The sequence below is a fragment of the Phascolarctos cinereus genome, unplaced genomic scaffold (genome assembly GCF_003287225.1).
Source record: "Phascolarctos cinereus isolate Bilbo 61053 unplaced genomic scaffold, phaCin_HiC Scaffold_5;HRSCAF=322, whole genome shotgun sequence".
Classification (NCBI taxonomy): domain Eukaryota; kingdom Metazoa; phylum Chordata; class Mammalia; order Diprotodontia; family Phascolarctidae; genus Phascolarctos; species Phascolarctos cinereus.
In genome coordinates this window covers 195121259-195149041 of record NW_027555958.1, presented here as the reverse complement: position 1 = coordinate 195149041, position 27783 = coordinate 195121259, and the positions used below count along the sequence as shown (strand labels likewise).

General features: G+C 38.1%; 1 protein-coding gene across 1 annotated transcript; it reads right to left on the bottom strand.

Moving 5' to 3' along the window:
- Window positions 1-1358: 1358 nt before the first annotated feature.
- Window positions 1359-27372, bottom strand: CGAS (cyclic GMP-AMP synthase). The gene is given in 6 exon segments (XM_021000142.2): window positions 1359-1777; window positions 2754-2856; window positions 4977-5219; window positions 17029-17248; window positions 26669-27126; window positions 27129-27372. Coding segments are annotated over 6 exon segments (1494 nt in total). The 5' UTR covers window positions 27250-27372; the 3' UTR covers window positions 1359-1428.
- Window positions 27373-27783: the final 411 nt, after the last annotated feature.

The following is a 27783-nucleotide window of genomic DNA, read 5'->3' as shown; positions in this document are numbered from 1 at the left end:
TCAACTCTCCACTTCCTCTCACCATTCATATTCAATCTATTGCCAAGTCCTGTTGATTCCCCTTTTGCAACATTTCTCCTATATATCCCCTTCTCTCCTCTGACACAACAGCAACCTTGGTGCAGGCCTTCACATCACATCTAGACGTTGCAATATCCTTCCGGTGGGTCTCCGTGCCTCATCTCTCCCTACTCCATTCCATCCTCCCCTCACCTACCAAATGATTATCCTGAAGCACAGGTCTGACGGTATTATCCCTCCCCTCATAGTCAGTAAAATCCAGTGGCTCCCTGTTATCTCCTGAACAAAATATAAAAGCCTCTGCATGCCTTTTAAAGCCCTTCACAACTTGGTCCCTTCCTACCTTTCCAGTCTTCTTACACTTGACTCCTCTCCATATATTCAGATTCAGTGACAATAGCCTCATTATCACTCAATTACAAACCTTTGATCTCCTGACTGTCTTTTCATTGGCTCTCCCTCATACCTGGAATGCCCTCCTAACCTCATTTTCATCTTCTGCCTTTTCTAGCTTCTTTCAAGCCTTTCTCATTCCCCCTCTGTGCCTTCCCTCTGAAATTACTCCAATTTAACATGTGTATGTGTGTGTGTGTGTATATACCTTACACGCACATAGCTGTTTGCCTGTTTTCCCCAACTAAAATGTGAGTTCCTTGAAGGAGGGACTGCTTTTGCCCCTAACTCTTAGCACATAGTAAGAGTTTAATAAATGTCTGCTTTTGACATTTTCCGACAAGATTTCTTTGTAGCCATATTCATATATACAGAAACTCCAGTGACAACAGATCTGTAATCAGTTCTTTCTGGGGCTTGTTTCCTTCAAAAATCCATCTCTCTTTTGAAGGCTTTGTCCTCTCAATTCCTTCAGCCACATGTCCTGTACATGTTGCCTTTTATAATTAATCTTAATCATTTTATAACTCTTCTTGAGGACACTGAGGTCATTTCATACTTTTGCTCTCCTGACATCTCACCTTTGACCACATAATACATGACTGAATTAAATTGATTTGTAGTCTTCATCCTAATTGGACAGCATTTAGATTTTTAACTATGATTTCTTTACTGTTTACTGAATAACTTATTTTTAAAATTCCAATTTAAAAGTGGCTGCCATCTCAATGACAAATTTTTAAGCTTTTATTGATTTTTGTTTTTTTATCCCAGTTTACCAAGAAAACCCCTATCCTTTCCCCTATATTGGCAAAGCCTGACAGAATATGGAACATTCTTCTCCTTTCGTCTTTCTTTGCCCCACCTACCCCATTCTAACCCTCCATTCTTTGCCCCATTCTACCAAAAGAAGAATATGTCTATTCTCTGAGAAGAAAATCCAATTACAGTTTCAGAAATTACTTTATTAAGGTGACAGCAACTATAAGTCTTGGTTCTTTTCTAAGCATAATCTTATTCATCAAACACTGGAAACATATTGTTTCTTTGAAATTCAATTTGCCTTAACAGAAATACTTGACTGGTTTTACCAATGAGGTCACGACTAAACAGATTATATCTAGGAATAAAAAAATGTACAAGTTGTTCTACCCGCAGACACTGAAGAAAATAAGTCACACAGTTATCAAAACACTGTTCTAGATCTCTTAATTGCCACTGACTGTCATCTGGTTTCTGAGCACATAAGTGAAAGAAAGCAGTTTTCATGTGATAAGAATTGAATTTTTCTAGCTCCTTCCGGTTCTCAAACTTTTTTTTCAGCTGTTCAAGAAGATATTTCATCAACTTTAAACATTTTTTCCTGTTAAAGAAAAAGCAGTTATAAGACTGGCACTTTTGCTGTCTTGTATTCTAATTGTTGTGAGCTAATTTCTCCCATAATAGATTACAAAGGTTTGTGGGTGTGGACTATGTCTTATATGGCAGTGCTTAATATATCGTGGGAATGTAGTAGGTACAGAATATACCATATTGTAGGGTTTGGGATTCTTTTTATTTGCAAGGGGAGGGTGCAGACTGTTTATTCATATACCAAAGCCTATTGGGGGTGGGGAACCTGTGTCCTCCAGGCCACATGTGGCCCTCTATGTCCTCAAGTGTGGCCCTTTGAATCTCTACCTGGAGGCCCCAGGTTCCCCACCCTTGGTTATACAATCTTACTGATAGCAAGTTAGTTTTTCTGATTTGATACTACTCTGTGCCATATTTAAAATCTTAAAACCTGCTTTAAAAGGCAACAGAAATTGGATAGAGCTCTGGCCTTGGAGTCAGGAGTACCTGAGTTCAAATCCAGCCTCCCTCAGACATGTGACATTTACTAGCTCTGTGACCCTGGGCAAGTTACTTAAACCCCACTGCCTAGCAGAAAAAAAAAGGCAATTGAATAACTCCTCTAAACATAGGCTTAAAGTATGTTGAATTAACTCTTTGGGGGCATACTAACACTTTGTAGAGAAAGCCTTAATAGATTTTTAAAAATCAATTCAAGGTAAATGTATAGCCTATATGAGATTGTATGCTATCTTGGGGAGGGTGGTGGGGAGGAAGGGGGAGAAAAATATTAAACTCAAAAGCATATGGAAGTGATTGTTGATAAATCAAAATAAATTAATAAAATTTTTGAAAAAATCAACTCAAGAAAGCATTTGCTACTAAAAGGAACTGCTAGTCCCACGGAAATATAAAGAACAACAAAAACAAAACAAAATAAACAGTTCCTGTTCTACATTCTAATGACCATCTAACAAAGAAGCATGAAAACCAGACACACAACTCACCTGCAACATGGCACTCCATTCGTTTCACAGCACGTTTTAGAACTTCCATGATTTCTTAGTATGTCCTTCTCAATGTGTGAGAAGGAAAGCCGCCATGTATTTGCTGAATTTTTTAAAAAGTAAATAGAAAAATGTCAGTTTACCAAAATATCATGTTCCATTTATTCGGGTAAACAGCCAATCAATTCTATCCAACAAAACATCATCCTAATCTTAGGAAATATCTATAGCTTTAATAGGTTTAATTTCATACACGTCATTAAAAGCTCAGCAGGCCAGGGTTATTTTACATGGAATTAAAGGGAACTTGAAAGGTCATCTTGCCCCACTCCCTTGTTTTACAGATGAAGGCACTGGGCCCAGAGAAACTGACTTGACTGAGGTCTAGCATCTAGTTAATTAGTGGCAGAACCAGAACGAGAAACTAGCTCTCCTGACATTTTGTCTAATTACATGCTAATAACCTCTAATATTTTGAAGAGAAATTTTAAGTAGCTTGGAACTATGTTTAAGGTTTATTTGTTTGTTTACATTGGGGGGGAGGGACAAGGGAAGGTGTACCTAAATCAGTAGATATTTAATATTAAAAAGTCATCTTTTATGTTGAAGCCAACTCATCAAAAAACACACAATCCATTTATAATTAATTGAATGTTTTAAAATGTATTTTGGTAGCTAAGTGGTGCTGTGGATAGCATGCTGGGCCTGGAGTTGATAAGACCTGAGTTCAAATCCAGGCTCCAACACAAGCTATGCAACCCTGGGCAAGTAACCTGTTTGTTTTAGTTTCCTTAATTATAAAATGGGCATAATAACAACATCTGCCTCCCAAGATTGTTGTAAAAATCAAATGAGATATTTGTACAGTACTTAGCATAGTGTCTGGCCTATAGTAGGTGCTTAATAAATGAGCTTATTTTGTTAGGATACTCATGTAAAGGTAATTCGGTTGAAATAGACTCTCCCTCAGCCTAATCAAAATATTCTTAAGTAGTTGGCTTTTAAACCCTACTACAGAAGGTACAAAACACTGAAGCATAGCTTCAATTGATCTCTAAATATGTGTAGGCACTTTCTAGCAACCATAGAAAAAGGCTGGTTGTATAATTAGAAAATTTGTGTGAAATATATTCTCTGAAAGATTATTTGGACTTAAAGTGTACTGAAGGTGGTATGAATCTACTTAGAGCTGTGTCCTAGATGCAACTTTGCGGTTAATTTACTGTGGCCCTGCTTTCTTCCCAGATGTGGGAGAGGTGGGAACCTAGACCTGGTATCTGGACACCTGGGTTCAAATCCTAGTTCCAACACTTACTGGCTGTGTAACCATCAGTAAGTCACTTAATATCTCTAAGCCTCAGTTTCTCTAATTGTAAAAGATGGATAGTGCCTTCCTCACAGGTTCCTTGTGAGGAAAGGATATATAAAAGTGAGCTATTTTAGGATAAGGATCAGTAAGGTGAAAGTCCGAGAAAAATCAAAGAACTATATAAATACAAGTTATTTCCAGTAAGAAGTATTATTTTAACTTGATGTTTCCAGAAGAAATTCCATTTTAAGCAGAGAGAAATTTTGGTGACCCTCTGGTTATCATATTACATTTCATATCATGTTTCATATGATTTCCATGTAGCAATTAATGGCACACAAGACATTTTAGCAGCTTCTCTACCTCATTGCTAAGTAATTGACATGATTTATAAAGTGGTTTTGATAGTTTTCTTTTACTTTAATCATAAGGGACAGACAGAAAGCATGGGAAGTATCTCTGGTTCTGATTTCATGAAAATATATCCAGCATTGAAAGGACAAAAAATTACTAACCTTCTGTTTGATTGCACCAATCCTGTTTGGACCAAAAGTTCTTAACCTTTTCGTGTCACAGACTTTTTGGTAAAGTCTGTGGACCCCTCTTCAGAATCATATTTTTAAGGGGCAACTAGGTGGTGCAGTGAATAGAACTCTGGCCTTGGAGTCAGGAGGACCTGATTTCAAATCCAGCCTCAGACACTTAACACTTACTAGCTGTGTGACCTTGGGCAAGTCACTTAACCCCGACTGCCTCACCAAAAAAAAAAAAAAGAATCATATTTTTAAATGCCTAAAGTAAACTATAAAATATATATATACATACATATGTATATATATATATACATATATATACATATGTATGTATATATATATGCTTGAACTAATGTTAATAGTATTTAATATTCAAAATACCTTGAAAACCATTTCCTCCCTTTGCAGGCTTAGCTATCAGGTAAACTGGCCTGTATTTAAATTCCACCTTTACTTTTCTTCCAAGCCAGTTTTCAATTGTTAGGCCCCCCTGTGTACTTGGCGGCCAGCTGCTCCTCGATTCCAAAGCTAGGACTATATCCACTGATATTTCTTCAGGTTTTCTAATTAGGAGGGTTACTGCCGGGCTTGTAGGCTTTTTTCTCTCCACAGTAATGTCCATTTCTGTTTAAATATTTAAAAGAAAAAAATATGAAGTTTGCATAATTTAATTCAATAACATTTATTAAGTGGCTGAGCATTATGCTAGACACTATCAAAGAGAAAGAGTTTGTTAATTATGTTACCTACCCTTTCTGTCTCTTAGTTACTCTGGCACATATTAAAATAAGTATACTTATATACTTACATGATTTAACCAATGTGCTAACTCCCTTTTCTAGGGAAAATCGCAATCCATCAGTGCCTATTCATCCTGTGCAATCCCAACTTAACCTTGCTTCCCAAAAATCTCTTAAGAAGATTCACTCAACAACTGGAGCCCTTCCTCTGCTTCCTTTAACATTTCTAGGTGTACCAATATCATGGTTTGGCTGTTCATCTGTTGTCTCCTCACAATTTTTTTAAAGAAATCATGTACCACTTTTAATGATCCCAAGTTGCCTATCCTCACAAAATATTTTATATAGCTAGATATATGTACACACACACATATATATGTACACACACATATCTATATACATACATATACAGACACATACACACATATATATGGATGTGTATGTGTACACACATTCATATATAGATATAGATATAGATATAGATATAGATATAGATATAGATATAGATATAGATATAGATATAGATATAGATATAGATAGATAGATATACCTATCTATCTATCTATCTATCTATCTATCTATCTATCTATCTATCTATATATGCTTGAACTGTTAAGGTACTATTTCCTTTATATAAACAGATTAGGGAAAATGTTTATGCCAAATATGAAAGACAACAATGAATAAATGGCCAGTGGATATAAACAGAAAAAAAATTTTTTTTTACATTTTTATTGACATAATTTGTTTTTTACATCACTTTTATTTCCAAATATGGCCCTTCCCACTCTCACCAAGTCCTCCTCCTCCAAAGTTTTTTTTTGCATTCTTAGTCCATGACTAGCCTTCTTTCTTTTCCAAGTACACATGTCCTCGATAAGATGACTGAGTAGAGGCAGCAATCCAGCCAAACTCTCCTAACATCTCCCCATAAACAAATTTGAAATGATGCTTCAAATTTAATTTTGGAGCAGCATAACCAACAAAAAGTCAAGGCGAGACTTTTTTTAGCCCAAGACAATTTTGGAGGTCAGAAGGAGAAGTCTGTGACATCAGGGTGCACAGGAAGCACACAGAAAGGCAACATCAATAGTGGGCCTTGGAGGTAGCTGCAGCACCAGCACCAGCAGCAATAGCTTTGGGAGCTCTCAGACCAGAGCCAGTAAGAGAACTGGACAACTAGTCAGAAACAGATTACAAGGGACCGTGAACTGACACTGGGCACAGGACTGGGTGCTCCATCACCCATATGCAGTTCTGGGTCACAGTTCCAGGACAGAAAGGAAAACTTGTGGTCAGTCACAAGGGAAAAGGGGCCCTGGTAAAGTTCCAGGGCTGAGAAGAGTACTAGAGCTTGCAACTGCCAGGGAGCAGAGCCCCTTCCTGGGTAAAGACCAGAGCACAGATGAGGAGAGCAGTTACCACACTTCTCCCTAGAACATACCACCTTGGAAGCACTGAAAACTTACAGACACCCTCTCCCCAAAACTAGCTTTATAAACAGCAGGGTAAAAAAAGGCTACTATGGTGGCAGGGAATAGTAAGGCATAAAACTCATAAGACAACAACAATGTGGAAAACATCTACAAGCAAAGCCTCCAAGAAAACTGCAAACTGGATAAAAGCCCAACAAGAATTCTTGGAAGAGCCAAAGAAAGAGAGGAGCAGTAGAGAAAAAATTGGGAAAAGAAATGAGAGTGATGCAAGAAAATTCTGAAATGGGAATTAACAGCTTGGTCAAAGAGGCAAAAAAAAAAAATACTGATGAAAGTAATATCTTAAAATGGCCAAGTGGTAAAAGAGGCACAAAAATTCATGAAGAAAAAGAAGTCCTTGGAAAGCTGAATTGACCAAATGGAAAAAAGGTCCAAAAATTCACTGAGGAAAATAATTCCTTAAAAACTAGAATTGTGCAAGTGGAAACTAATGACCTCATGACACATCAAGAAATACTACATGCCCTTGATGGTTTTTATGACATCTCTCATATATCATGTATCATTGCAAAATGGTGGAGCCTACTTGTGCTCACCAGGTATCTTTCCATTAGCTTTTGGTTTGTAATTTTGATTTTTCTGAAATCCATAATGCTACAAGATTTGCAGCCATACAGCATCTCCAGGAGGCACTGATGGTGTTGGTGTTATTACAAAAACAACAACAACTAAGCTTTGGCATCAGACAGCAGTTTGGTATCATTTAAGGCATAGTAGTTTCCCAAGTGTGATCCTGCTGTTTTGCTCTCAGCTCATTGCCTATATATGCCACTCAGTCCAAGACACATGTATTGCTAGACTAAGTAAAGGACTGACCATCAAGCTGTATGACATGAATCACATTTCATCTACTTTGTTTTTCAAGGGTAGATGTCTAATGTTATTTACAATGCTGTGGATTTCACTCAGAAGATTTTGTTATATTTTAAAATGATGCAATTAGTACAGTATCAACTGAAAACAGGAGCATTTAGAGATTCTTTCTATCAACAGGAAATCCTTCTCTTTGGATTCTATGTGAGTCATCTTCTATGACACTGGTCAATAACTCAAGTGAACACATGGCCTGTGGTTTCATGACTTGCTTTATGTCAATGCCCAGTGTATTAGTAAATAAAGTTAGCTCTGTAACCACATCTATAATAGATTTCTTGTATAATTTTAACATATACACAGGAGACACTGTGATATAATGGCCTTAGAGTCAGGAAGACCTGGTTTCAAGTCCCACTTCTGATGCATATTGGCTATGGAATCCTGGGCAAGGTCCTTAATCTCTCAATGCTCTAAGCAACTCTCTAAGACTATAAATTTGAGAGAAGATATCGACCTGTCTTGGTAGAGAGAGTTTCCTCATCAAAGAATTTCCCATATTAATAACATCACATGTCTAATCCTCATCTCGCTGTCCTCTACAAAGCTACATTTCCTGCTATCAAATCAAATGCTTTTTAAAATCAAAAAGTAACAGACCCAGTAAGATATAGTGAGAGGCACTATGACCCAATGGATGACATGTTGGATTTGGAGTGAGGAAAACTTGGGCTCAAATCTTACCTCAGTTACTTAATAACTGACTATGGCCAAGTCACCCACCTTTCTGAGCATCAGTTTTCTCATGTAAGATAAGAATTGCCATATGTACTGACATCCCAAGACCATTGTGAGGCTCAAAATAATGTGTGTAAAACACTTTTCAAATTTTAAGTTAATATTATTCTCTACAGTTAACAGTCAAGTTTATGACTAAAAAGATGTGACCCATGGAAAACTATATGAAAAGAATGCTCATCACCTCTTCTTGTTTATATCCAAGATACTTTTAATGTATAGCAAGACTATTTTCACAATTGTATAGACCTGGGAAGTAGACATATGCATTGATAGTTGCTGATGTCACTTCACCAATGTAACTTTTTTTGGTTTTTTTGTAAAAGCATTGTTTGTGATCTTTTGCATTCTTTTGGAATCTTTCCTTCTTTGAAATATCTTGAAAATCAGTCCCTCAGTGACTTTAATATAATGTCACTTCCAAGATAGATTTGGTCAGGATAATGAACTCTGACTTCCTGACTTCATTTTAATAAGTGCCACTTACCACTTCAGTCTTTGAAATCCCAGGACCTAATCACAGAAAAGAGGTCAAGTACAAGCATTAAGCAAACTATAACTGGGGAATGACTAAACACAATGTGGTACCTGAATGTAATAGAATATTACTGTGCTGCAAGAAATGGAAAATATGTTGAATACAGAGAAGCATGAAAAGATTTACATGAACTAGCACAAAGTAAAGCAAGCAGATGTAGGAAAACAAAATATATAATAACTACAATAACAGAAATGGAAAAAAGCCACAACAAAACTAAAGAAGAATGTTGTGAAATAAAGCATAAGCAAGGCCCCAAAGAAAAGATATAAGAAGACATCTCCTCCAACTCATTTAGAGAGGTACTGGGTCCACAGATGTGGAACACTGAATATATTGCCATATTTTTTAATGTATTGATTTAATATTGCTGATATCTTTCCCTAACAATATCTTTACTTTTAACCACTTTTCAGAGTTGATAGCTTAATCCACTGGGTTGGCGTTATTCTAAGTACACACAATGTCTTCTGCTCATCTTTATATTTTCTTCTAATTTATTATTTATTTTGATATTTGTTCTAAACAGATGATTTTACTTCACACAGATAGTTGATTATGGAATGATTGTTTCACCCATAATAAGCTGTTTCCTAACTGTTAAGATTTTCATTTTGGGGGGCAGCTAGGTGGCGCAGTGGATAGAGCACTGGTACTGAAGTCAGGAGGAGCTGAGTTTAAATCTGGCCTCAGACCAAACACTTGACACTTACTAGCTGTGTGACCCTGGGCAAGTCACTTAACACCAACTGCCTTAAAAAAAAAAGATTTTCATTTTTTATGATCTCATGGTTCTTAAGAACAAAACACCACCATAAAGGCTCCCTCCTTCCAAAATGGCATACCAATATCATTCAAAAGTCCACAAACAATATAACAACCAAGAAAACATAGTTTAACAATTCTTGAACAATAACAAAATAACATATACAACACAGATGGATGAATGCTCACCAAAAGTGTTTGCCACTGTCATGATGAAGATTTAGCACAGTTCAAATTGAAGAGGGATTTCCCTATAGATGTGAAGTCTTCCAAACCTGCTACTTGTAGGTGTTGCTGGTTGTCTCAAGCCTTGAAACATTTCAGAGTCTCCTGGATGAGACCCATTACCACTCAAGAGAGTTTGGCCTAATAATCAAACAATCAACCTTGTCACAAGTAAGGGGTCCGAGGGCAAGAGGTTACAGAGAACTTAAGACTTTCAATGATGTCTGAAACCATCATTAAAGTAATTTCTGCCTTTCCTAAGTTAGATAATCTCTTTATATGAGGTAGGACCATCCATGGGGCAGCTTGGAACAGATAATATATAAAGACCTGAGGTACAAGCACTCCTAGGAGTTTCCCAGTGGCCACTCCTCTAATGATCCCACTGTGAAGTTTGTCACCCCCTATTATCATCCCAGTGTGGGCACTCAGGGCTATAACTGCTTGGATATCCTCAAGGACAAGTGGTCAACCAACCCTATGTGATATCATGATCATCCTATTGTCCATCCAGAGTCTCCTGTGAGAACACAATATTGACTACACTAAGCTTTAGTTAAACACCACAGCTTTACAAAGTACCTGCTGAAAAACTACATTAAAACTACAGGTGACTAGCCCTGATCCTGGATGTCGTCTCTCTTTCCTTCATCTTATGTATATGTGTGTATCTCTATCTGTCTGTCTTTCTGTCTGTCTTTCTTTTGAAAGTGAAAAAAGAATTTTTCAAAAAAGAAAAGTTAAAAAAAAACCTAAGATTCTTGTCCAAACACATCATTGATATATAAATAAAATTTTTAAAGCTATTTTCCAAATTATGATGTGCAGTAAGGACAACTTCCATCAGTACATATATCTTGAACAAACACCGTAAATAGAGAGTAATTTGGACACGGAATTAAATAGGTTAAGAAGAGTGGACTGAATTGCCTTTGGGAAGTTTTAAAGTTTCATTAATGACCCCAGATTTCTCCCAGAAACAAAGACCCATCTTTTTAATACCAATATTCTACAGGTAATATTATATTGTTGTGATTCATGCAATACTATAGTCTATGAAAAAATTTAAAGTGAGGATCACTCACAGAGTAATAGAGAAATACTTGTGTTAGGCAAATATAACAAATACAGAAATATAAAGAACTGGAGTAAAGAATGGCATCCGAACAAAAGTATGATAAAAAAAAAAGAAGATGGGCTGATTAAAAGTATGAGTGCGATATAACCAAAAGACAGCCTTGGGTGCACCACTGGTACCTTCATGATGTTAAGATAAAATGAGGACAGCTGTTAGCCTGTTTAATTGATTCCTATTCACACACCCACACACTTACATTTATGGGAATACAGGGATAAGAGTAATGGATAGGCAAACACAGATGGGTCGTGCTACACATTGCTGGAGGCAACATGAAAATCATGAAGTCACAGTACAATTTCATTCAGTATCTACCATATCTAGAACCTCTTTATTCTTCTTAAAGAAAGTATTCATGATGCATAACTGCGGTGCTTCTGAGTAGTCTACATTCCTTTGAACCCTTTAATTTCTTTATCTTGAACTATATTATATGACTTAATTTGAACTTTATTTGCTAGGCAGAAGAGTTTTGAGCAGAAGAGTGACAAGACTATGCATAATAAAATTAGTCTGGCAGTAATATGAAGAACAGATTGAAAAGGAAAAAGAATGGAAACAGAAAGTTCTCTTTGGAAGTTTTCTCAGTACTCTAGGCAAGTAGTAATTATGTCTTTTATTAGCATGGTGGTAGAGAGAATAGAAAAGAGATGTGAGAAATATTGTGAAGATAGAATTGATAGCATTAGTAACCAATTGGATATAAGAAGTAAAGGAAAAGGAAGCATCAAAGATTTACTGCCAAAGTTTCAAACATGGAAGATTGGGAGAATATGGTACCAGTAACCAGAATAAATGAACAGTTATCAATACCATGCACCAGAAAGATCAAGGACAATAAAAACTAAAATAAATCATTGAAACAGACAGTTAGGAAGTCACAAAACAACCTTGGAGAGAGTAATTTCATGAAAGTAGTAGAACTGAAATAACTCATTCCTTACAATTCCCCCTACCACCAATACCCAATAGAACCTTCCCCTGTAATAAACAAGTGCAATCAAAATTAATTAATATATTGGCCTTATGTGAAAATATATCTCATTCTGAACCTACTGTCCACCACCCATTTGCCAATAGGCAGAAGACATGTATAAATAGTTTCTATTTTACTTTATTTTTCGGAAAGAGAAAAAACTCTTGTAACAAATAAGCAAAGTCAATCAAAACAAATTCTTTGCTGTGGCTGTGTCCAAAAATATGTCTCTGTAATTCTGTGTCTAGAGAAGAAAGTTGAAGAATTGCATAATCAGGATGGAAAAGGCCTCACAAACATTCTTTTTTTAAAAAATTTATTTATTTATTTTTAGTTTTCAACATTCACTTCCACAAGATTTTGAGTTCCAAATTTTCTTCCCATTTCCTCCCTCCCCCCACCCCAAGATTGCATGCATTCTGAATACTCCTTTTCCTAATCTACCCTCCCTTCTATCTCTTCCCCCCTCCTTCTCTTATCCTCTTCCCCTTCAATTTTCCTGCAGGGCAGAATAGATTTCTATAATCCATTTCCTGTATAACTTATTTCCCAGTTGTATGTGAAAACAATTTTTTTTAACATTTCTTTTTAAAACTTCGGGTTCCAGATTTTCTCTCTTCCTCCCTCTCCACCCACCCTCATTGAGAAGTCAAGCAGCTCGATACAGATTATACATTTGTAGTCATGCAAAACACTTCCATAGTAGCCATATTGTGAAAAACTAAGTATATTTCCCTTAATCCTATTCCACCCCCCATTTATTCTATTCTCTTTTCACCCTGTCCCTCCTTAGAAGTGTTTACTTCTGATTACCCCCTCCCCCAGTCTGCCCTCTCCTTTGTCATCCTCCTGCTCTCTTGTTCCCTTCCCCTCTATTTTCCTGTAGGGTAAGATGGATTTCCATACCCAATTGAGTATATATGTTATTCCCTTTTTAAGCCAAAACTGATGAGAATGAGATTCACTCATTCCCTCTACTTTCCCCTGTTTTCCCTCCACTGTAAAAGCCTTTTCTTGCCTATTTTATGTGAAATAATTTACCCCATTCTACCTCTCCCTTTCTCCTTCTCCCAGTATAATCCTCTCTCATCCCTCAATTTTATTCTCCAGATATCACCCCTTCATCTTCATCTTCAACTCACCCTGTGCCCTCTATTTATCTCTCCCTCCCTCTCTCTCTCTCTCTCTTCTCTCTCTCTCTCTATATATATATATATATATATATACACACACACACACACACATATATATATATATACATACATATAATTTTTCCCCTCCAAGTACCCTCATGAGTTACAAATATAATTTTTCTATGCAGCAATGTAAACAGTTCAACCATAATAAGTCTCATGATTTCCTTTCCTTCATATTTCACTTGAGTCTTGTATTTGGTTTTTTTAATATAAATTTATTTATTTTTAGTTTTCAACATTTACGTCCACAAGATTTTGAGTTCCATCTCATCCCATCTCACCCCTCCCCCCACCCCAAGATGGCATGCATTCTGAATATTCCTTCCCCTAGTCTGTCCTCTCTTCTATCTCTCCCCCTCTTCTCTTATCCCCTTCCTCTTCTATTTTCCTGTAGGGCAGGATAGACTTCTGTACCCCATTTCCTGTATTTCTTATTTCCCAGTAGCATGTGAAAACATTTTTTTTAAACATATGTTTTTAAAACTTTAGGTTTCAAATTTTCTCCCTTCCTCCCTCCCCACCCATCCTCATTGAAAAGGCAAGCAACTCAATATAGGTTATACATGTGCAGTTATACAAAACACTTCCATAGTAGACATGTTATGAAAAACTAACTCTATTTCTTAATCCTATCCTGCCCTCCCATTTATTCTTTTCTTTCTTTTGACCCTGTCCCTCCTCAGAAGTATTTGCTTCTGATTACCCCCTTTCCCAGTTTGCCATCCTTTCTATCATACCCCTACTCTCTTGTCCCCTTCTCCCCCTATTTTCCTGTAGGATAAGACAGATTTCCATACCCAATTGAATGTGTATGTTATTCCCTCCTTAAGCCAAATCCTATGAGAATAAGATTCACTCATTCCCTCTCACCTTCCCCCGTTTTCCCCTCTACTGTAAGAGACTTTTTTTTTGTGAGATATTTTACCCCATTCTACTTCTCCCTTTCTTCTCCAAGTATAATCCTCTCTGATCCCTTAATTTTATTCTCCAGATATGACCCCTTAATCTTCAACTCACCCTGTGCCCTCTATCTATCTATATCTATCTATCTATCTATCTATCTATCTATCTACATATACATACATATAATTTTTTTCCTCCAACTACCCTAATACTGACAAAGGTCTCATGAGGTATAAATATCATCTTTCCACGCAGGAATGTAAACAGTTCAACCTTAATACATCTCTTATGATTTCTCTTTCCTGTTTACCTCTTCATGTTCCACTTGAGTCTTGCATTTGAAAGACAAATTTTCCATTCAGCTTTAACGTAGAAGCTGGTAAATCTTGTGTTATCCTGATTGTGTTTCCACAATACTTGAATTGTTTCTTTCTGGCAGCTTGTAATATTTTCTCCTTGACCTGGGAACTCTGGAATATGGCCTTTTCCATTTGGCCAATTTTGCTTTTTAGGGCATTCTTCTCCTCATTGGCTTTTTGGACCTCTTTTGCCCTTTGGGTTAGGCGATTTTTTAAGGCTTTATTTTCTTCTGTATATTTTTTGGGTCTCCTTTAGCAAGCTGTTGACTTGTTTTTCATGATTTTCTTGCATCTCTTTGAGTCTTGTATTTGAAACTCAGATTTTCTATTCAGCTCAGTTCTTTTCATCAAGAATGCTTGAAAGACCCCTATTTCACTGAATGACCATTTTTCCCCCTGAAGGATTATACTCAGTTTTGCTGGGTAGGTGATTCTTGGTTGTAATCCTATCTCCTTTGCCCTCTGGAATATAATATTCCAAGTCCTATGGTCCCTTAATGTAGAAGCTGCTAAATCTTGTGTTATCTTGATTGTATTTCCATAATACTTGAATTGTTTCTTTCTGGCTGCTTGCAATATTTTCTCCTTGACCTGGGAACTCTGGAATTTGGATACAATATCCCTAGGATATTCCTTTGGAGATCTCTTTCAGGAGGTGATTGATGGATTCTTTCCATTTCTATTTTGCCCTCTGGTTCTAACATATCAGGGCAGTTTTCCTTGATAACTTCTTGAAAGATGAAATCTAGGCTCTTTTTTTGATTATGGCTTTCAGATAGTCCAATAATTTCTAAATTATCTCTCCTGGATCTATTTTCCAGGTCAGCTGTTTTTCCAGTGAGATATTTCACATTGTTTTCTATTTTTTCATTCTTTTGGATTTGTTTTACAGTGTCTTGATTTCTCATAAAGTCACTAGCTTCCAATGTTCCATTCAAATTTTTAAGGAAGTATTTTCTTCAGTAATCTTTTGGACTTCTTTTTCCATTTGGCCAATTTTGCTTTTTAAGGCATTCTTCTCATTGGCTTTTTGGACCTCTTTTGCCATTTGTGTTAAGCTGTTTTTTAAGGTGTTATTTTCTTCAGTATATTTTTGGGGGTCTCCTTTAGCAAGCTGTTAACTTGTTTCTCATGATTTTCTTGCATCACTCTCATTTCTCTTCCCAGTTTTTCCTCTACTTCTCTTGTTTCTCAAACTCCTTTTTGAGCTCTTCCATGGCCTGGGACCAGTTCACATTTTTCTTGGAGGTTTTGGATGTTGGAGCTTTGACTTTGTTGCTTCTTCTGGTTATATGTTTTGATCTTCTTTGTTACCAAAGAATGATTCTATGGTCTGATCTTTTTTGGGAGGTTTGGTCATGATCCCAGCCAATTACTTGAGTTTTAAACTCTTTGTTAAGGTAGGTGTCTGCTTCCAGTGTGGAGAATGTACCGTCCTAAGCTTTGGGGGTTTTGTGCAGCTGTTTTCAGAGATACTTCTAGGGACCTGTAAATTTTCAGTTCTTCCAAGGTGGTATGATAAGGGGCTAGGTGTTTACCCCTTTCCTGGCCTGGGCTCTGGTCTATTAGTGACCACAAGCACTCTTTCCTGCCATGGTACTATGAGGAGGATTTTCTCTCTCCACCACCACTACAAGCTCCACCATGCCAGCATTCCTCCTCGCCCCAGGACCACCATTCAGAACTATGACCCGGATCCAAGCACTGGCAAAGCAAGAGAATCCTGCACCAGCAGAGAGATCCCTGTAATCCCCCTCTGATCAGCCATTTGATTCCCCCTCAGTCTGTGGGCTGGAAGCCGTGGAAGCAGCCGCTGCCCTGAGGCCACACTTGGGGGCTGGGGCTAGGACTGAGCTTCTCTCTCACACCCCAGTCACAGACTTTTCCTACTGACCTTCTAAGTTATCTTTGGCATTCATGGGTTGAGAAGTCTGGAAACCACCATAGCTGACCGTGATTCAGTCCTCTGAGGCCTGCTCCAGGTTCACTGAGGCCTGTTCTGCCAAACTGCTCCTCTCCCCACCTAGAACAATATACCTTTCCAATCAACCATCCAGGTGGTCTCGGGCTAGAAATTTGTTTCACTCTGTCTTTTTGTGGGTTCTGCTGCTTTATAATTTGTTTAGAGCCATCTTTTTATAGGTATTTGGAGGGGTTTGGGGGAGAGCTCAAGCAAGTCACTGCTTTTACTCCACCATCTTGGCGTATCCCCTCCCATAAACATTCTGAAGCCTCCTAAGGAAGAGAAAAATCTATGAACCAATGCTGAAGTCATTGAGAAATGTGCCTAAATAGTTTCCTATGGAAATACAAAGAAAAAACCAACCATATAATCAAGCATTTTTATGATACTTCCTGGCAGGCTGTGAAGATGAGTTAATATTTAAGTGTTATGTGTTACATAATTCTATGATCATAATAATAGGCAAAGAGCCAATATAATCGTACAAGCAGAGCTTTAACAATAGATGATACTAACTTCTTACCTTTAATACGGTTTACTTCTGCCTTAATGATTTTCCTAAATTGAGACATCAGCTTAGAAGCTGATAATATTTCATTCTCTAAAAAAGTGGTCAGAGGGTTTCCTTTTGGATTTCTTTTAAACTTCACAAAGTAAAAAGCACCACTGTTATCATATTCTTCTAATTCAACTCTGGAAACTTCCAGTTTAAGCATGACATCAAATTCATTTGGAGCAGAAATCTGTGAAACAGCCAAAAAAAAATTACACAGATATGTATGGTGTATTTTTTAATATTTTGCTGTTACCAGAACTTGAATTTTCCTTAAAATTTTCATTTACTAATTCAATTTGCAAAGTTCTGAAGATTAAAATTTTATCACACAAGCTTTTGTCCCCAAATCAGTTTTTCAAGTTTTAATTTTCATTAAAAATTTTTTAAAGAAAGATATTAAGATCATAGAATGGGCTAGGACCTTGAATGAATCTTTATTCTTTCTTTGCTCCTCACTATAGTAAGGAATCATGTTCTTCATTTGTGAAAATAGTACTAGTCACCCACTATTGCCAAGATTTATATCTCAAGTTGTTCTTCCTGTATTGAGAATGGACTTATCCATGTAGTCACTCTTCCTTGAAGGTGGTAAATAATGAGACAGACTTCCTTTGTCTTTAATCTTTTCCTTCCCTCACTGGTATTCAATATAGGTCCTTAGGTGTCTGGACCCATAGGGAGTTCATATGGGACAATGGAGAGAGTCAGAAGACCAGAGCTCAAATGTCATCTCTATGCTTACTATCTATGTGACTTTGGGCAAGTCATTTTAACTGCCTTGTGCCTCAGATTCCTCATCTGTAAAATGAAGCGATTAAACCAGATAGTCTCCGAGGTCCCTTCCAGTTCTGGTCCTGCTCTTTTCCATTCTTCCTCATTAAACCTTCCCAAGATAGGATCTGGTATCCTCATTTATCCTAAATTAGAAGTGACTGACTTGTAATGGCCTACTGTAATGTAACTCTTATGGCCTACTAATCTTATGGAGAAAGAGAAGAACAGAGATATTCCTATTTGAACATGTGATCAAGGACCAATGACAAATGAACATATAAATCTTAGAATTTCAGACATTCACCCATTGGGTGGGGGTGTAATTTTGTGTTGTTGTTTTTAACAAGCGAGCCTTCCTCTTTTGACATTGCTTTCTCATAGGCTCCTGTCCTTGGATGAGACCTCCTTAATTTTAATCACTTTTCTGATTCCAACCTTTTTATTTTTATTTTTTTGATCTGTCTTTCCATCAATCTAGTTATGGCTCTTAGCAGAGGAATTAAGGTAGTAGTAGCTTTAGCCCTATTTGGATGGAAAGTTACATAAATCATTCTAACTATGCAAAAAATTGGAATGTGGTCTGGGAATTTCCAGCTTGCTAATTATTTACCAGCATTTATCAATCCAAAGAATGAGAATAAAGGTTAAGTGTTAGTGTAAAAAGGAAAAAAAGGGAGCCTTCTCAGTCCTTTTGAAATACCATGTTGGTGGTTAATATTCTGCCCATGAATAAGGCCATTGGAATACTTTTTTGGGGGGGCAGTTGGGGTTAAGTGACTTCCCCAAGGTCACACAGCTAGAATCAAGGTTTTGGTCTGAGACCGGATTTGAACTCAGGTTCTCCTGACTTCAGGGCCGGTGCTCTATGCACTGCGCCACCTAGCTGCCCTGGAATACATTTTTGAGATGGGCGATTTGGCTTAGGGATACAGTCCAGTGTCCCATTGCAAGAGAATTAACTACACACATAGGGTTCCATATTCATTATCCTCCCTACGACATTGGCTGAGGATAGGTTTTCTAATGCCTTCTTTTGATTATCAAAAAAATTTAATTCCCCAAATTGGAGACAGGAAGATCAGAATTTAAATCTAGCCTCACATACTTACTAGTTGTATGACCCTGGGCAAATCATTTAACCTAGGTCTGCTTCCATTTCTTTAACTTTAAAATGTAGATAATAAATAGCACCTACCTCCCAGGTTGTTGGGAGGATAAATGAGATAATTTTTGTAAAGTGCTTTGCACAACTTAAAGAACTATATAAGTGCTAGCTAGTATTGTTATCATTATTTGACATACTTTGAAATCTTGCCCTATTTATACATTTGTAGTCCCCAACCTTATTTTTTTCTGGTTTATATTGGAGTTTGCAGGTACTTTTGTAAAGAAATAAAAGCTCATTTATCTAGCAGGGACAGAAACATCCAAATAATTGAATGAGGCTGCTTAGTATAGGAAGGAATGCTGAACTTAGAGTTGGGGGATCTTCTTTCAGTTTTAGATTTTGCCACTTCCTATAGTTGTGAACTTAGACAAGACACTGAGTGGTTTTAATTTTCTTTTAATAACCAATTATTAAATCAGGATTGAGGTTTTTCCTTTCTATTTCCTCTTTCAGGGACCAGCCCTTGCAGGTCAGTCAGTCTCTGAAGGACACTGCTGATAGATGAGACTGCCCAAATCCTCCAGGTACATGCTCTTGATCTTGGGTAGTACCCCAACCAACTAGAAGACCTGACAAACAGAATCTAATCTAGGTGAATTCTTGCCCTTAGGAGGTAAGTCTATGCCCTTTGCAGGCCCTCCATTAGAATTTAGGGGGACTCAGCTTACAAAGGAGAAAACCAATCAGAGTGGTCTGGGTAGAGATGGATTTCTATGTTCAGATTGCTGGAGGCAGCTGAGTCTCATGACCAAGTCATGTTCTCAGCAAGAGGAACTGAAGACTTTTAGCCCACCTCTTCATTAAAATGTCTACCCCCCTCATTAATTGTTCACCAATCAGGGGTGATTTTCACCTGTTGGGGCACCTCCTCTTCCAAAAGTATATAAGCAGTCAGGAATCTCCATAGTTTTCACTTGGTTATGATGAGGTACTTGGGTGCTTGTGTCTGGGTGCTTATGCTTGTACTCGGACCCCAATTTCTCCGTAGTCTCAGAAACACTGTCTCTGACAATTTCTCCCCAGCCCAAGGACACTGTGCCTAGCAATTACTCATGAGTGGGCCCCAGCAAGACCCTTATCTCTCTCCCTGGTGCAGGTACACAAAGCTGGGTGAAAGAGTGCTGGGCTGCTCACTCCCCAGCCCTCAAACCATGTCTCTGGAAGCCTCCCAATTCCTTAGTAAGCTCCTGTCTTGTGAGAAAACTTTCCCTTGTTGCAGAGCATTCTCTAATCAGGACAGAGAGAGAGGGGTGTCTTGTCTGGCCCGAGGAGTTTTGTCCCTCGCTGTCCCAAGGACTCTTCCTCCTGCCAGATTCCCAAGATTCATGCCTCTGATATCTCCCTCCCTGTCTGGTATACTCCCTATACTTTCCCATCCATAGCTCCCAAAGACACCTGGACTTTCAGATTACCTAATCAGTATCCCTTGCATTCTGTTCCCCATCCCTTTTCCATACAAACCATAGCTCCATCATCAGTCTCTCGAAGGTTCCTTAGGAATCCTTGCCCACTGAAAAGTGTAACAATAAAGTTTTTGTCAACTTGACTTAAAGAATGCTCAAGTCTGTGAATTCATTCCAGACGACCCCATCCTGTACTCCAGTTTTTGAGGGGTCTCAACCTCTCAGACCATAACAGTTACCAAGGGAGACTACTGACCATCAATTAATTGATTATCAGCTAGCCTAATTAATAAATTGATTATTAATTACCCAGAAATTCTGTCTCTGGGGCTTTTTATTCATCACATCTAGCTTCTGAGAGACTTTTTTTAAACTTATTTGTAAAATGGGGATAAAAATTAAATAATTCATAATGTATATAAAGCACTTTGTAGATTGCAAAATGGTATACGAATGTCACTGTTTCTAGGTAACTAGAGCTTTACTTTTTTTAAATTAAGTTTTATTGTTCCCAATTATCAATAATTTCACATTTCATTTTTTTTCTCTCTTGAACCTCCCCATACCTCTACTGAAGGGAAAAAACCCCTTGTAACAAAAATCCCCAGAAGTAGGAAAATGAAAAGTTTTTTTAAAATAGGGGTAAAAATAGACAAAAGAAAAATCCTATTGGAAGAAGTAGATTAAAAAAATAGGAAGTACTGAAGAGGAAAGCAATAACTAACTTTTTTGTGGTACTTTATTTTACAGATGAGGAGATGGGTTCAAAGAAGTTAATAGGCTTGTACACTGTCACACATCTAAGTGTCACAGCTGGGATTTGAACCCTGCTTTCCTCACTAAAGTCTAGCACTCTTGTGCTCTACAATGTAGAGTCTGCAAACCATGCTTTCTCTCTCCCCTTCCCCACCCCTTCCTCACCACCCAAGCAAATTAAAGGTGGATAAATGACAAATTAAAGTATGCAAAAGAAATGTAAATAAAGGAAAGAGAAGGTAGGAGAGAATGGGAGACTTTGTATCCAAAGATATATATAAGGAAGATAAGGAAATAAGGAAATTCAGAAAATCATATTTCTCTGGGCATAAGTAACCAGTCAGTCACAGTGCTTCTGCACTTTTGAAGATCATGCTATCATCATCAGTTTGAATACCTCCCCTCCCCTCCCTATAATTACATATATATATATGTATATATACATATATACATATATATATATGTATATCCTCTCTAAGATTACTTGTGCACACATCTTATCATTCTACTAGATTAGAATCATATATTTAGAATTTAAGGCAACAGGAACCTTAGAGATCATGTTTATCCAAACCACTCATTGAAGGGGAAAAGGGTCCAGAGAGTCTGTGATTTGCCTTTGCTTTATTCATCTTTGCATCCCCCATATTAACTAGCACAATACCTTATATATCATATGTGTTCAGTAATTTTTTGAATGAATGAACAGGTCAATTAGAGGTGATTTCCATCTCATTATCCTCCCCTTGCTAATAACACCCCACATATGTGTAGTGCTTTAAGGTATGTAAAGCTCTTTATAAATATTCTCTCATTTGATTTATATGTAACTGGGGTTGCTTGGGCTAGTTTTTAATCCTTAATCAACAAATATGCATTATATACTTACTATGTGCTAAGCCCTGGGGATACAAGTACATTAAATAAAACAAGAATGTACATTCTAATGGGGAAGACAACAATTGCATATGAAAATATATATGATATTTGTGTGTGTATCTATGTATAAAACATAAACAGGTGCCTTAGAGATAACTCTACTTGCAACATCAAATTGTTAAATTTTCAGTGTGAACATCTACACCTCAGAAATCAACGATGTCTACAAATTAGGGTTTGATTTATTGTTTGGTTAATTGTCTACTCTAGACGTCAGGAGGTGTTTATGATGAAGATTAAACTTAAAAGACTGTGTGCATACCCTTCCTCCCAGAGGTATTAAACATTCACCAGCATGCCCTTGAGCATAAATTTAAAGTAAAATTATAAATATAAAGTAAATAAATACAAACATATGCAAAGTAATTAAACACAAGGGAGTTTGGAAGGTAGAGTACTAGCAGAAAGAGCAGATCAAGAAAGACTTCATGCAGAGTATGGTGTTTGAGCAGTGTCTTAAACAAAGAGAGGGTAAGGTAAGATAAGGCAAGGAAGAAGCAAAGGTAAGGAGAAGTGTATTCCAGACATGGAAGGGGAGGTGGCCAGTGGGAAATGGAATGTCACATATGATGAACAGATAAAAGGCTAGTTTGGCTGGACTGTAAAGTGTAGGAAAGGGCATAATGTCCAGTGGGGCTAAAGAGATAGGTTAGGGGCAGGCTGTGAAGCGCTTTTAAATGCTAAACAGAGGGTCTTATATCTACCCTTCAGGCAATAAGAAGCCACCGGAGTTGATTGAATAGGGAAGTTACATGGTCAGATACAAACTTAAGTTAAATTACCTTGGGAACAGTGTATAGGATAGAGTGGAATGATGGGAAATTTGGTGCAGGGAGACAATTAGGAGGCAGATGCAATAATCTAAGTGAGAGATGATGAGAGCCTGAACACAGGTGAACATAGTTTTGAGTGAAGGGGTCAGATGTGAGAAATTTTGTGAAAGTTGAAAGAGCAAAATTTGAAAATTAATTAAATAGATGGAGTGAGGGAGAATAATAAATCTGGAATAATGCCAAGATTCTAAACCTAAAAGACTACAAGAATTGTGATATCTTTGATAAAAATAGGGAAGTTTAGAAGAAAGGAAGCTTTGGGGGAGAAAGATGAGTTCAGTTTTGGACATGTTGAGCTTAAGATGTCTCTAGGACACCCGGTCTGAAAAATAAAACAATTGGTGATATGGAATTGGAGCTCAGGAGCAATTACTGTTAAATATATGAATCTGTTAGTTATCTGCATAGAGATGATACATGAATCCATGGGTGCTAATGAGGTGACCAAGACAAAGAGTATAGAAGGAAAAGAGAAGAATGCCTAAGACAAAACCTTGGGAGCACTCACAGTTAAGGGACTTGATAGGGATAATGAACCAGCAAAGGAGACTGAGGAGTGGTCAGACAGATTTTGATAGGAGGAAAAATCAGCAATGGAGTACTACTTTTGATGCAGTCATGATATAATATGGAATTTTATTCTCTCAATGCTATATTATCCTTTTATTTTAATCTCTTTTTAACACCAGTGTTTTTATTGCTTAGAGAACCTAAATTAAAATCTCACTTCTGACAATTACCTCTGTAATTTTGTATAAATCATTTAACCTCTCTGGACCTCAGTTGGTTTTTTTTTTTCCCATCTAAAAAAGGGAGAGATTGGACTACATGGCCTCTAAAGTCTCTTCTAGTTCTAAATTTATCATCCTATGAAGCATTTGCTGCATAGGGATCTAAGAATTTTCTTTTCTCCTACAAGAACCTATGGTCATGTTTCTTCTTATGAACTCCCATACCTTACACAAGAAACCCCACAATATTTTGATTACTAAAGTCTATAGATCCAAAACGCCTTCTACATGATAGACACCCCAGAAAGGTTTGTTCAGTCAATGAATGAACGAACCTTCCTCGGTTCACAATACTTTACCATTGTTGGCATTCTATAGTAATTTAATTAAACTAGTTATAGCTTAATAACTGCTGCTTTTAGGAAATTCTTTTGCAAATAACCCTCAATTTTACTTAGAAATATTAACACATAGAAATTTCAGTTTTCTTTTCACAAAATAAAATGATGTCTGATAGGAAATGCAGAATTATACTGCAAAATCCCTCAGGATTTAAGGGAAACTGTAACCTTGACATTTGGGTATTGTAAAAAAGTAAGGCATTAAGTTTCCTACCATCAAAGAGCAGAGTATTTAAAAAGTGCCAGAAGGTCAAAGGCTATATGTAGTACTTGAAGGTTTTGAGGAATTACACCCTTTTTCCCTAAGGTTTTACAGTTCCCTTGCATCTGTCATTTTGATGACATATAGACTGTTAAGGTAGAGACTGCCAAACTTATTTGGCCTCCTGTCCCCTTTTTTAAAAAAAAATTTACTCAGCGCCTCCCTGGAAACAGTTTTGTTTTTTGTTTTGAAATCTACATCACTTCAAAAAATATAATTTTTAAATAATATATCTTAAATTTAATAATTTATTATAAATTTGTGGGTTTTTTCCTGAATGAAATTTTGATGACACAATATTGTTATGTAACCAAATAGTATCTACTGTAAACAAGTCGTTACAGGCACATATTCCTGCCAATGCATGCTAGACTTCTGAATAATGTGCTACACCCTTGCCTGCCAACACTTGCTTGTTAAAGACCTGTCATCAGACTTGACGACTGATGGGTTATAACTTGCATTTTGTGTATTTATTTGGAAAATAACGTGATCACTGTAATTTTAACCCTGTTATACAACAGATGAAACATGTATGAACGGTTTGTCAAAATTTTCTTATCTTCTTTCCTTATGCTTCCACCATCGTCTTGTTTTTATTCAAAGTCCCGCAATTGCACCGGGCTACTACTGCCCTCCTAGACCGATCCAGCCACCCCAGGGGGGTGGTATCAACTATTTTGGGAACCTGTGTAAAGGGCAGCCCAGGCTATACTCTTTGCTAAATTCGCTGTTCTTTTGTGAGTAAATCCTCCATATCTAAACATGAGTCATAGGAGCTCTTCACCCGAGGGTGGCAACAGAAGTATCATTGGCTCTAGGAGAAACAAGTGCCACCTTCTTCCTCTCTCCCCCCCCCCCCCAAAGCTGAAGATCATAAGATTTAGGGTAGGAAGTGAGTTCTGGGTTCATCGCAGTCTAACCTCTAACGCAGTGAGAAAATAAGAGGAGAGAACTTGATGTTAAATTCTGCCCTGAGGTTCACTAGTAGTGTGACTGAGGGAAAAGCCCCTTAACCTTTCAGTGCCCCCAGGCCTCTAAAGAAGGACTTGTTGCAACTGAATTTTAACAAAAGGTTAAACTGAGGCAGATCTCCCCACAATATAGCATTTATTAGCAGAGGCCTTCTACCTCTCAGTAAATGGGTCAAGGGCTTGCCTCTGTTAATGCCAAAGACCCCAAGCAGATGGGCAGCTCTTTTTTTTTTAATGGTTTTGGGGAGTACAGAACAAAGAACAGAGTACATGAAATCATGGGATTAAGAGCAACATGATTGGTTACAGACCTGAGGCACAAGGAACAACACGAATGGTTGGAAGTTTGGTAATGGAGACTAGCAAATACCCACCCACCCCCTTCTCTCATGAGACTAAAAAAATGCTTATTTGAGTCCAGGTGTGAGCTAGCAGCCCAGACTTTTGGACAGCAAACCAGACAAGCTTAAAGGATAGCCTGGTAGATAAAGATACCAGACCCAAATTCTGATCACACACATTCCCCAAAGTCAGCAAAATTCCTTGAAGAGAGCTGGATTTTTAAACTTAACCCATTACAGGCCAACTGAACGTTGAACCAAGTTCAAAGGCAAAGAACCATGCCTTACCAAGTTACAAGACAAAATCAATTAAGTGTAAATAGAATCAATAAGAAATGATACAGGATCAATTTCAATATTCTCAGACAGTAGTTACCAAATGGCAATACCCTATACCAACAAAATCACTGATATGGACAAAAATAATAACATAAAATGTATTCATTTTAATCTATCGTGAGGTTTTATCACACTTTTCCCTCCTACTTCTTTGCACTTTAAAGTGCTATGTAAATGTCAGTTATCGAAATTATTTGAATTTCACTTCTGTCCCTTGACCAAGCAATTCACTTAACCTTTGTGAGTTATCAGTTTCCTCATCTGTAAAACAGTGAGGGCCTCTGGTACCTACTACGGTCCTGGGCTGTTGTGAGGTTCACGTGAGATATGTGCATTTGTCATATAAAGATCAGTCACAATTTCACATCTGAGAAAACTTAGGCCCATAGAGGTTAAACGACTTGCTCAACAGGTTATTAAGTATCAAGGTTGATTTGTGAACCATTTCCCATTCCAAATCCAGCTTTCTTTCTCGGATCCCCCCAGAAAAATGAACAGCTATGACACATAGAAGCAAAGGGGATTTGAGGTTTTGGTAAAAAGGGGCCTGCAGAGAGCCGGAGGTAATGTATGTAAAGTATAATGAAGCATTTTGCAAACGTTAAAGATCTACAAGGAAGTCAGCTATTATCATTCTCAATGGAGAGGTGGAGAGGTAGGAGTGAGCAAACCCTTGCTCAACTCACCTTCACTTGCTCGTAGTAGCTGCCGGTGCCCAGCGTCGCAATGCCCTCGAAGGCCGGGTCGCAGAGGGGCAGCCGCCGCTGCAGGTGGTCGATGACCTTGTTCACCAACCCGCAGGCTTGGGATGTCTCCTGACGCCGCAGCTTTAGTTTCTCCACTACACGTTGTGGCCTCCAGCCCAGGGAGTTCAGGCGGAGGACTCCCTTCTCCCGGTCCACAGGATCCCCCTTTTCCTTGGGTAAGATTCCTGGCTCGTTGGATACGGGCATAAGGTCTCCAGGGGGGCGATCCTCCTTGAGGACCGGTTTCCCGTCCCACTGAGTATGTCCGTCCCCTGGGTGGGGAAGCCTTTTCTTAGTGGCCTGAGACCCCGGGGCTCTGACAGGGATGACAGGGGGTTGCTTCTCCCGTAGAGACTTCGACCCACTGGAGTGGGAGCCCTTCTCTGGCGCGGCGTCCCAAGGTCGGGGGCAGCCTGAGAGGGGCGGCGGGGAGCCCGGGTTCGTGCTGCCTGCGTCTCGCCGGAACCTCGGATAGAACACTTGCGCCGGGCTCCGGGAGCTCTTGTCACTGTGCCCTCCATCCCGACCACCCGAGCTCTCCCGAGTCTCCGGCCTTCGAGTCTCTAAGAGAAAAGGCTTTCCAGGAAGAGGCGAGAGGGAGGGTGGAGAGTGCGGGGTTAGGACTGACTGGAGCGAGGGCGGGTGAGTGTGGGAGGGGGGGTTGGGGGGAGATTCTAAGGAAATGAAACTTACGAAACTGGCGGGAAGTCTGAGGCCCAAGAACTTAGATTGAAGGAAAACCCCCAGGTGTCTCAAAGTTCCCTCTTTGAGCAATTAACTGGGATGGGGTAAAATAGTTAAGTTTATTGACTTGCGCAGTAAACTTTATAACTTTTCACAGCTAAAAAAACTTTTTAGTAAGCAGTATGTCCTTAGGCTGCAATCACTTGCTTTGTACAATTTGGCTTTGGATTGGCAATCATTCTTTATCATGGAATTACACTTTTATCACAATATACATGTAAGCATGCCTTTGACAGAGAGTTCATTTTTCCAAGTCTATTCTTGATTATAGCATATAGACTTTCTCTTTTAAAATGCATTTTATTGTTGTC